The sequence below is a fragment of the Hyperolius riggenbachi genome, chromosome 2 (genome assembly GCF_040937935.1).
Source record: "Hyperolius riggenbachi isolate aHypRig1 chromosome 2, aHypRig1.pri, whole genome shotgun sequence".
NCBI classification, from domain to species: Eukaryota; Metazoa; Chordata; class Amphibia; order Anura; family Hyperoliidae; genus Hyperolius; species Hyperolius riggenbachi.
The window spans coordinates 313,469,460-313,481,850 of NC_090647.1; the positions used below are offsets into that span (position 1 = coordinate 313,469,460).

The 12,391-nt window shown below is 43.2% G+C and overlaps 1 protein-coding gene across 17 annotated transcripts in view; it reads left to right on the forward strand.

The window, feature by feature from the left end:
• Positions 1-12,391, forward strand: part of DLGAP3 (DLG associated protein 3) — a 541,562-nt gene that overhangs the window by 467,607 nt on the left and 61,564 nt on the right. For all 17 annotated transcript variants that reach the window (XM_068269136.1, XM_068269138.1, XM_068269122.1 and 14 more), the window contains one exon: positions 2,520-2,857. In XM_068269136.1, coding sequence (XP_068125237.1) covers positions 2,520-2,857 — 338 coding nt within the window. The remainder of the gene's footprint in view (positions 1-2,519; positions 2,858-12,391) is intronic.

Genomic DNA, 12,391 nt, shown 5'->3' on the forward strand with positions numbered 1-12,391 from the left:
AAAAGTTGTTCCAGCACACTATCTACTGGTGGCACACCATAGGAGGAAATTCAATTATTAATTTGTATTATTTTTTACATTTAAAAATTTTAATTATTTAAATTACCTGTTTTATTAGTTGCACTAATCTGAGTTTCCAGCCCCAAGCCCAGTGAGCGTAGCAAGCGGGCGAGGGTCCTGGTGTGCGATCTCCACTAGCCAAGTGCACATAGTGGTAGAATAAAAAGCTGTCCAAGCAAAGCAAGACCAAGCCCCCAGCTCAGCAAGCAAAGCTAGTGGGCAGTAGGACAATGATTCCAATAAAGCAGGTAATTTAAATAAATACAGAATCATTCAATTTACTAATTATGGATTGAATATTATATTATGCCATCGGCAGATGGTGTGCCGGCACAAGTTTTTTTTCCTCAGCTAGAAATCCTCATCCATCAAGAGGCAGAAACAGGGCTTAGCGCCTAGGAAAGATGGCCGCCGGAGAGGGAACTCCAGCACCCCAGCGGCTCGTACGAGGTAAGTATAGAGCTTTTTGCTACATTTATTACAGAATTCATGAGATTAATTTGCTGGTACAGGACTCTGTAATTTTAATTTCATTTAATGACTCCATCAGGGGAGATATTCATGGGTTTCTGCAGTGTTCAGGGCTAGTCTACGGGGATTCTCTCAGGGTCCCCTAAAGTTAGTTAGTTGAACAAGAAGTGACTTAAGATGTCCTGAAAGTGTATAAAGCGATTTCTGTAAAACTGCAAGACATGCTAAAACCTTTCTTTCTACACCTTTCAAACCCCCAAAAAATGTTTGGCTGGAATCTCACTTAGCATATGATTTGTCTACTGGTGTACACATGGTTTAGACCTAATGAAGAAATTACAAGGCAAGTGTTCAAAGGAAGTTAAAATCAAGCTGGAACTAAACATCATAAGCAACAGAAAACATCAGACAGCAAGAGACATACAGTAACTACAGTACATGAGAAACAGCTGAGTAATCACATTTATGTATGGTATCTCACAAAAGTACACCTCTCACATCTTTTGTAAATATTTTATTACATCTTTTCATGTGACAACACTGAATATATGACGGCTTTTAAGCAACGTTGGATTGGTATTGCTGCAGAAGTACTGTGCTGTATTTATTCAGTGAAGACTCAAAATGGGTGCTCCTTCTTCCTCTGCTGCATCACTTGTCTGAGCAGAACAGACTTGCAACACCCAGAAAGCATAGCATTAGGGATGGACAGCCATTTATTGTATATGTATATATAATATATTGCTTCTAACTGAATGCACACAGTTAACTGAACACACAGAGATGTCCAAGCAAACTGAGACATTCATCTTTGTCAGCACAACCAGCCCCTCTCCATAGCATTTTTATCAAAAATAAAGGGTATTAAGAACTAAAAATACATGTGGGCGTCCCTGAGGCTTCTTCTGTGCCCCATAAACTCTGTGACCTCTCAGCTTTTCCGACTTCCCCTCTGTCTTGATGCCATAATCCCTATTAAAAGCTCCAACTGAGCCCAGATGCATGGTTTGTCCTCTCTACACGCCCTTTTCAGGCACACTCTCAAATCACTGGGTACGGTATCTGAGCCTGTGAGCATTCTTATGGGGGGTAGGGGGAAAGGATACAGAGAAATTGCTAGAGAAGCTGAGTGCCAAAAAGAAGCGTGTTTTCAACTAAAGGGAAAGAAACCCCCTTTAGCTCTGTTTGCCAGTAGTAAACATGATTCCTCCCATGCTAGGGAGGCATTTTTTTCTCCACCACACTGACAGGGCAAGTTTTTTTCTTTTTGATTATCTCCTTTTCTTTTCCTCTATAACCTTTTCTTTTGTTTTGTAAGAAATAAAATCCTCTCCCTACAGTTCCTCTTTACTTTTGCAGACTTCTGTGAAGCAACATCTAGAAGTGTAGTTCTTATTTTTTTCAGTTAAAGAGGAACTGTTGTGAAAAGGGGAAAAAATAAATCAATACCTTGCAAAGTGAGAAGTTAAAAAATAGAATAGATAGATCAAGAAATTATTGCTATTCCCTAAGTAATTTGTTCATGTTGTTTGATCCACAATCAGTCTGCACGTAATCATTTTTACTACTGGTATACATGACAAAAAAACAGACAGCACCAACTGCCATTTTCTATAACCACACCCACGAACAATGCGATCGGATAAAAAGTTGTTTTTTTATAGATATACATATGCACAAAGGGAGATACTGATTGCTTGGCAGTTGAAAACTACTGTAATTTCCCTACAATGCAATAATGTTCCTACAGTGTGATGTAATTTCCTAGGTGCTAACATCACACTGTGAAAGAGGTTTTATCAGAATACCAGCCATACAGACTCCTCTGATGATCTATTTGAGAAAAGGTAAAAAATTTTCATGGGGAAAGCGGTTACAGTTCCTCTTTAACTAACGGTTGCTTTAGTACATATCTTGCATCTTTTTTTAGCATTTCTTACAAAATCAGCATATATCTGATTTAACAGTTTAAGTGTATTTTGTTGCAGCTTTCAGTTATCGTAAAGCTCCACCACCAATACCACCAAGGCTCCTTTCCAAGCCTCTCATCTCCGTTACAGCCCAAAGTAGCACAGAATCAACCCATGAAACCTTTCTGCACAATGAGCCAACGCGGTTACCTTGGTCCAAGGATGTCAAGGTCCACTGTAACTCTAGTGAGAGTCTGGAGGGAACCAAGCCTAGGAATTTGTCTTTGGATCTGGCAACTGTTCAGCAGAGAGCTTCACCCAAACCTTCCACTGTGATCAGCAAAGCCCTACCACTAAGGGAAGAGCTAAAAAATGTTGCACGGCAGAGGAAATGGCGCCCATCCATAGGTGTACAGGTGTGTCATCTTCAGTATTGCTAGTCATTTTTAGTGTGTACTTAAATCTATATATTATCCGAAAATGTCATATTAGAGATCATTTTATTTGTAGTGCTTTGTTTTTTAATTTTTTCTTGAAAATTATTTTTTATAATTCTGATGAAAGGAAACTACAGTGTAATAAAAAGAAGAGAATGGGTTTGTTTCCTTAGAGCTAAACAATTGAAATTGAACCCATTGCCTAAAACCTTATTTGGTGTTGTATATTCCTGTTTCCTGCACATATCCATCTTTCATGGTATAAGTGCCTCTGTGTCCTGCATATCCACTTCTACAGATTTCTTTATTAAGGTTGGAAAACACTGGAGGAAATTACTTCGACTAGATTTTTTTTTCTAAAAATGGTTTGATATTAGGAACATTTTGTATCCACCACCGGGGGCCTATGAAATCATAGTTGGATATAGGTTATTTTACCTCACTCATATTATTACATTTGCTTTGACAGGTTTTCATTTAAACAAAAGAAAAAGGAAAACACTTCTGACATTTTATAGAAAGACATATTATGCTTTAAAATCATTAATTATAAAGTTACTTCTTATAGTGTATATTGTTTATGTATATGTGAAAATATGCCATGTAAAGCCATGATGATGGCTAAAATGTTCTAACCCCCAATATCTATAGAAATTGTCTATTGTCTTACACAGTCTGACACCCAGAAGTGCATGAATGACATCTGTCTTAAACTAAATGCTGACAACATTGAGGGTCTTGTCATCAGAGGGTAGGGAATACAGACCTTACTAACTTCACCACTGTGCGCAGCTTGGGTATACTGATTGGTGAGAAATTGAACTTAAGGAATAAAATTTCAGCTGTTGTCAAACATTTCTTCTTTCATCTAAAGAATATTGCAAAAATATAAGCACCTCATTCCTTCCGAGGATCTTCCACTCCTAGCTTACGCCTTCATTACATCACAGCTGGACTACTGCAACGCCTTCTATGCAGGCTTTCAAAATAAAGTCCTACACTGCCTGCATCTAGTGCAGAATGCTGCTGCAAGACTGTTAACAAGCCAACCCCACCATTGCCACATAAGACCAATCCTTTGCTCACTCTACTGGCTACCCATAAAATGTAGACCCTCATCAAAATTGGCATGCTAACATTCAAATCCCTACACGACCTAGGTCCCATTGCAATTCCTGAAATGCACACATACTACTGTGGGTACAAGGAGAAGGATTGTGCTTGGCTTTTCTGGGGCTTTGTAAATCAGACTCTGTGGACCTGCTCTATTATTGCCATGGTAAGAGGTGATAATAGTATGGGAGGATTTACAGGAAGGGTCCATGGTTGGAGCTGACATTACTGCTGTTTTCAGGTTATCTAATGCTTTATTATGTTATGCTTCATTATGTTAATTTTCCCGTTGAAATGGCTCAGTGGGTTAATGTAGGACATTAGTATGTTGCATGAAATTATAAATGCAGTGTCTACAGTAGCCAACTAATCCTACCTATCCTACTTACCCAGGAATCCTTGCAATCCCATTCAAAGTGTTCTTTCTGCTTACAGTTATATAACATCTTACATTTGTAAATATTGACTTTGTCAGGGCACCAAAATGTTGTGATTGGCTGCTCACACAAAACAACATCTGTCTCTGGTAGGTCCACCTCAAAAAGTACTTTATTTAAAAAAACACATGGTGAAAATGTAACACATTCTCAAAGACAAATAAGTAGTGCATCGAAAGATGTCATAACTCCAGCTTGGAAGTGTTCCAACATTTATAGAATCATTATCATAGCTTGAGATGTACTACAGCAACTTACTAATGTGCAGGGTGACCAGAATAAAAGCCAGGTAGACACACTGCTAGAGCAGGAATCCAGTCCTCAAGGGCTGAGGTCCTCATACATTTTTGGGCACAATTGACGGGACTGAATCAGGAAAGGTGTGGTTCATCAAGTAGAATACATTGCTCCATTTCCCTGTCCATCCTAAACACTGGCATGTATATGGCCCTCGAGGACTGGAGTTTGACACCTGTGCACTAGAGTGTTCTCAGCTGAAGTAGCTGGGCAAGAATCTAGTGCTGTTACGGTAGTAACGATGCGTCGCAGAGAGATCAGCTTGGCTGAGCGTAGGCCCAGTCTACTGCTCTTATCCTTAGGCGAAGCTTCTACATCATGCACTGTGCCGTCATTCATCCTCCATAGCAAAAGAGAATAGTCCTTAAGCAGCTTCAGAGGCGGCCTTTGGGGGGGGCCAGGAGACGCGTCTGAAGGAGGCCCCGCGGTCAGACAGTATAGGGAATTTGCTGATATTACCTTCTGTGCGTTGCTATGAGCTCAGGAGAGCCAGACGCTGCCTCCATACACGCCCCCTCTGCTCCCGGCCAATAGAGGCAGTCAACACTTCTCTCTGCTTCAGCCTCCGCCTCTAAACCCGCCCCCTCCCCATAGCAGCAGCCAACAGCCTCCAGAGTAGTGTTTGCCATTTCTGTGAGGCCCCGCCTCTAACTCCGCCCCTCTCATTCTGCCAGGCATGAGGGTGACAGAGAGACTATGTTCCCCTGCGTAGCTGTGTCCCCCTGACTCCCCCAGACAGAGAGAGAGAGAGAGAGACTCGAGCAGGAGCTGCAGCCAGTGAGTGGACACAGGCAGGAGGGCACACACCAGAGAGTGTGTGTGTGTGTGTGTGTGTGTGAGACAGGCACAGCCAGCCAGCCAGCCAGCTCTGAGGACACAGGCAGCAGCAGCAGAATTACCAGGGATCCGTGGTGGGCACAAAAGAGGTGACAGCACATGGGTCAGAGAGACACACACACTGTTTGTGTGTCTGATGCAGCAGCTGCGGCAGTAGCAATAAATGATGAGCATCTAACAATCATGCTGATGCTGCTGCATTGCTCTTTTTTTTTTTTTTTTTTTTTACTGATTTTAAAATAGTGTTTTTCTATTATATACATGTGTGGTGTTGGAAATGAGGGGATTTCTGGGGCTAAACATGACTGATAGCATGATATTGATAAGCTGCCTGCTTATCAATATCATGCTGTGGTCCCAGAAATCCCCTCTTCCCCACTGAGACCACTCATGTATATAGGAAACACACACAGAAAATCTGCTAGTTTCAGTTTCCGGTAAGCTATCAGCACAGCACAGCACATTGGAATGTTGAAGATTTACAGCACTTGCCTAACAAGAAGGAAGCCTTCTATAGAGGCTTCCCATGGTGTTCTCTGGTCCCCTGTCGCTGTGGACACCCAAAGATTTCTGACAAGGGCTTGTCGGAAATCTGAGCAGGCCCCGCTCCTCTTCACAGAGCTGTACTGTACCTGTGAAACTCACAATCTAATCCTTCCACAGTCAAATGTCCTACCATATTATTATCATGTATTTATATAGCACTGACATCGTCTGCAGCACTTTACAGAGTACATAATCATGTCACTGACTGTCCTCAGAGGAGCTCACAGTCTAATCCTTACCAGTGTCATAGTCTAATGTCCTACCATATTATTATTATGTATTTATATAGCACTGACATCTTCTGCAGCACTTTACAGAGTACATAGCCATGTCACTGACTGTCCTTAGAGGAGCTCGCAGTCTAATCCTTACCAGTGTCATAGTCTAATGTCCTACATATTATTATTATGTATTTATATAGCCCTTACATCTCCTGCAGCACTTTACAGATTACATAATCATGTCACTGACTGTCCTCGGAGGAGCTCACAATCTAATCCTGCCATAGTCATAGTCTAATGTCCTCCCATATTATCATAGAAGCACTGCACAGAGTGCATAGAGTTGTCAGTAATTGACTGTCCTTAAAGAAGCTATTAGTCCTATGACTATCATAGCCATAGTGTGATGTTTCCACTCTAGGCTTGTTTTGTGGAAAAGCATATTCTGTATAACATTATCTGTATTTGATCTGTGGGGACATGATATCTGCATTTGGTACTGTGGGGGCATGATATCTGAATTTGATCTGTGGGGCATGATATCTGCATTTGGTTATGTGGGGAGCATGATATCTGCATTTGATCTGTGGGACATGATATCTGCATTTGGTTATGTGAGGGGCATGATATCTGCATTTGATCTGTGGGACATGATATCTGCATTTGGTTATGTGAGGGGCATGATATCTACATTTGATCTGTGTGGGGCATGATATCTGCATTTGATCTGTGGGACATGATATCTGCATTTGGTTATGTGAGGGGCATGATATCTGCATTTGATCTGTGGGGACATGATATCTGCATTTGATCTGTCTGGGGCATGATATCTGCATTTGGTTCTGTGGGGGGCATGATATCTACATTTGATCTGTGGGGACATGATATCTGCATTTGATCGGTGTGGGGCATGATATCTGCATTTGATCTGTGTGGGGCATGATATCTGCATTTGGTTCTGTGGGGGGCATGATATCTGCATTTGATCTGTGAGGGGCATGATATCTGCATTTGATCTGTGAGGGGCATGATATCTGCATTTGATCTGTGAGGGGCATGATATCAGCATTTGATCTGTGTGGGGCATGATATCTGCATTTGATCTGTGTGGGGCATGATATCTGCATTTGATATATAGGGGACATGATATCTGCATTTTACCTGTGAGGGGCATAATATCTGCATTACAATTATTTTCAGGCAGGCGCCCCTGCCCGCAGTCATGCCTTGCTGCGCTCGCACTGAAAACCCTGTTCTTCTGTTTGAGCTGGAGATGGATGCTAGGCTACCTTGGAGAGCTGGGGATGGTTTCTAGGCTGACTGAGGAGTTGGGTATGGGTACTAGACTGGCTGGGGAGCTGGGGAGGAGTACTAGGCTGACAGAGGAGTTGGGGATGGGTACTAGGCTGGTTGTGGAGCATGTCTGGCTAGAGATACAAACTTTAGTCTCCAAACCTTGTATCTCTATCCAGACACACTCCCCAGTCAACCTAGCACCCATCCCCAGACAGTCAAGTACACACCCCTAGCTCCCCAGCCAGCCTGTACCTATCCCAAGTTCCCCAGCCAGCCTTTACCTATCCTTAGCTCCCCAGCCAGCTTAGTACCCATCCCCAGTATATTGGTTGGCTTAGTGGCTTTTAACAAACGTAATTGTTTTTAAACAATAATAAGGGATACTGCATTAGAGGTGGACAAGCCAGTGAGCGTGGTGGTACGGTACATGACCTACACCTATGGCTCTAGGCCCCGCGTATGACAATCGCCCTAGGCCCCGCGTACTCTAAGGCCGCCTCTGAGCAGCTTAATAGATTGTATGCAGCCCTAAACTACCAGAATCTTTTTTCTATTTACCCATATTAAAGTTGAGAAGACTGGGGAAAAAAATCACCTGGGGCGCACCTGATATGATCTTTGACACTTGCTTTTCTAGGGCCACTCTAAAGCTCTAAAGCTTTCTACACGTGCTAGATGACACAAGGATATAGAAGTCATTCAGAACCCTCTAAAGGTGCTTATTAATAGCAAACTGTTATATTTTCGATAAGATCCTTCAGATTTAAAAAAGATTATATATCTATAAAACAAATCTGTCATGCGAGACAATCTCAATTTCTTGAAGGAAATGATCGATAATATAATCGTTTAGGATCAACTGGGCCCATCAGCTTACTGATCGTTCACTAAAAATTGTTCTATTAATGGACGCCTCAAGCCGAGAGCATGCGCACAGGTGTCCACCAGTGTTAGTGACAGTGATGCCTGAACCCATTGGGCCCTCCTCACCACGCCCACCAGAAGCTGACTTGTCATGCACCACACTGTCATTCCTCCTCTTCTTCCATAGCAACAGACATGTTACTAGTCTGTAGGCTAGTGATGTGTCTTTACAGAACTTGGTTCCAAACTGTCACCCGAAGGATCAAGTTAGATCCCTGTTGGCTACTTAGCCCTATGGGGTAAGTATTGTGCTTGTGTATGCACTATTGGAAACGTAGCTAATTGCAGCATGACTATGACTCAAGACTAGTTTACAAGTTTTGATAAGGTGTAAAGAGTCATACATGGGTGGGAAGTTATAGAGTACAATTGTTCTTAACATTCTACTTACATGTGCAGTTACATAAAACATTTGAACTTCCTTAAAATAAGCATTGTAAAGTATCAGGGTGTGTTACTCTGTAACTGTATTATCAGAATTACTATTTCAACTGAGGAAATTATCTCAGCTCAGCTTTCAATTTTGGAATTTTTGTAATTATATCAGCTGTGCTCTGAAGCAGACTCCCTCACAAAAGTTATTTGTTATTTCATCTTTACCCTTGGCTCAGGATTAAATAACAAATGTTTGTTTGTGAGATGATAAAGGACTATCCAATTTCTCGGACCTACAGGGACAATGAGTAGCACTGTTGTGGTGGTAAGGATGCATAGTATGAATTCATCTTTAACCACTTGCCGACCGCGCACTCATACCGCGCGTCGGCAAAGTGGCAGCTGCAGGACCAGCGACGCAGTACTGCGTCGCCAGCTGCAGGCTGATTAATCAGGAAGCAGCCGCTCGCACGAGCGGCTGCTTCCTGTCAATTCACGGCGGGGGGCTCCGTGAATAGCCTGCGGGCCGCCGATGGCGGCTCGCAGGCTAAATGTAAACACAAGCGGAAATAATAAAGGCAGATCGGCGATCCCCGGCCAATCAGCGGGCGGGGATCGCCGCCTAGTGACAGGGGACAGCCTGTCACTGGCTGCACAGGACGGATAGCGTCCTGTGCAGCCCTGATCCCCAGAGGAGACAGATAGGAGAGGGAGGGGGAGAATGTCGCCGCGGAGGGGGGCTTTGAGGTGCCCCCCCCCGCAACACCCATCAGGCAGGAGCGATCAGACCCCCCAGCACATCATCCCCCTAGTGGGGAAAAAAGGGGGCGATCTGGTCGCTCTGCCTGCACCCTGATCTGTGCTGGGGGCTGCACAGCCCACCCAGCACAGATCACCTAAAACAGCGCTGGTCCTTAAGGGGGGGGGGGGGGGGTAAAGGGTGGGTCCTCAAGTGGTTAAACAAATTTTGAGCCACTAAAGATGTAGAAGAGATGGCAATTCTTAAATCAATAAAGAGAGAGTGTTTCTGCACAACTGTGTCAGCAATTGTGTGCTAAGTCATAAAAAGTATCAATATACCAAGGAAAGGATATGACCAAAAACAGCACCACATGCAAAAAATGTCCAAAAAAGATTACAAATTTTATTAAACCAATATCACACTATATAGTCATAAAAACATTTAAAAAAGACACCAAACGGTCAACCTCTAAATAATGGTTAATAACTTCATAACACCTCAGATAGGTACCATATGTGAAATCATATGTGGTGCTCTCAGTTAGAGCAACCACACTGATAGAACCCGGGTTCTGCAGCGCTCAATATAAACTAAAGTGCAAGGTGCAAATACATGAATCAGTGAAACATAATAAATTATACATTATTTGCACCTTGCACTTTAGTTTATATTGAGCGCTGCAGAACCTGGGTTCTATCAGTGTGGTTGCTCTAACTGAGAGCACCACATATGATTACACATATGGTACCTATCTGAGGTGTTATAACTTCATTACAGGTGTTATTAACCATTATTTAGAGGTTGACCGTTTGGTGTCTTTTTTAAATGTTTTTATGACTATATAGTGTGATATTGGTTTAATAAAATTTGTAATCTTTTTTGGACATTTTTTGCATGTGGTGCTGTTTTTGGTCATATCCTCGTTTCCTTGGTATATTAATTCTTTAATCAATGTTAACAATCTTTAATGTTTTATTCTTAAAGTAAACCTGAACTGAAAATAAACTAATGAGAGAAACAATTGTATCTATACTCTTCTTTCTAAATAGCATTTATTTATTGTCTAAATGCCAAAAACAGAAGATTAATGTTGTTATTGTCTCAGCTGACTGATGACAGTTTAGGATGTTTTACAACCCCTATCTTGAACTATTGTCCTTTTTTGTCTATTCCATTCACTCAGAATTGTCTCTCTGCCATGAAAGAGTTTTATTATAGCCACTTATTAGTTATCATCGAATTATTCTACAATCTGACTAAAGTCAGACTAGAAAGAAATTATCATTCAGAGGAGCCCTGGAGTTTAACCCTTAAGGTGGCCATACACTGGTCGATTTACCATCAGATCGACCAACAGATAGATCCCTTTCTGATCGAATCTGATCACAGAGAGATCTTATGGTTGCCTTTACCGCTTTGCCGCTGATACCGCCCCCCCCCCCTTCATACATTACCTGATCCGGCCGGCGCAAGTCCCACGGCCTCCGCTGTCTTCATCTCCACTCTGGGTTCCAGGGCTGCAGCTTCACTGTCCGGGGAAGTTCAAACAGTAGAGGGCACTCTACTGTTTAACCACTTGCCGACCGTGCACTCATACCGCGCGTCGGCAAAGTGGCAGCTGCAGGACCAGCGACGCAGTTCTGCGTCGCCGGCTGCAGGCTAATTAATCCGGAAGCAGCCGCTCGCGCGAGCGGCTGCTTCCTGTCAATTCACGGCGGGGGGCTCCGTGAATAGCCGCTCGCAGGCTAAATGTAAACACAAGCGTAAATAATCCGCTTTGTTTACATTTTTACAACGCTGCTAACAGTAGCAGCGTTGTACCAGATCAGCGATCCCCGGCCAATCAGCGGCTGGGGATCGCTGTCACATGACAGGCAGGAGCCTGTTAGAGGCTGCACAGGACAGATCTGTTCCTGTGCAGCCTCGGATCTCCGGGGAAGGGAGGGAGGAGAGGGGGGGGGGAATTTCGCAGCGGAGGGGGGCTTTGAGGTGCCCCCCCCTGCAACACCCAGGCAGGCAGGAGCGATCAGACCCCCCCAGCACATCATCCCCCTAGTGGGGAAAAAAGGGGGCAATCTGGTCGCTCTGCCTGGTGTTTGATCTGTGCTGGGGGCTGCACAGCCCACCCAGCACAGATCAGCTAAAACAGCGCTGGTCCTTAAGGGGGGTAAAGGGTGGATCCTCAAGTGGTTAAACTTCCTGTTGGGACAGGAAGAAGTGAAGCCTGCCAGAGCCCAGCGGAGAAGTAGCAGTGGGGATATGCGCCGGCCGGATCAGGTAATGTATTGCTGCTAGCATCGATCGTCGGACATTCGAATGCCACTATCGACGCACTCCAGACCCGATGGCGACCGAGCGAAATCTTCTGCACAGACGGATCAACGGGAACTATTGATTTTGGACGGAAATCGATCGTTCGGTCAGCATTTACGTAACAATTTCACAGCAGATTCGATCACAGTGATTGAATCTGCTGTATATTGGCGGGAAGTTGTTTATCTCTTCATGTCACATGTCGCTTCAGGTACCCTTTATGATTTAATAGATTGTGCCCAAACATATGGTGTTAAAACTGTACCATAAAGAGAAATAAAAAGCTTGAGGAGCAGTAAGGACATTAATGAGGTTAAAAAAAAAGAAAAAAAATATTGATCTATTGTTTATAGTTTTATTTTTATTTTTTATCCTCCTACCTCTAAAATGTCCCACAGTTTTAATTACTGTT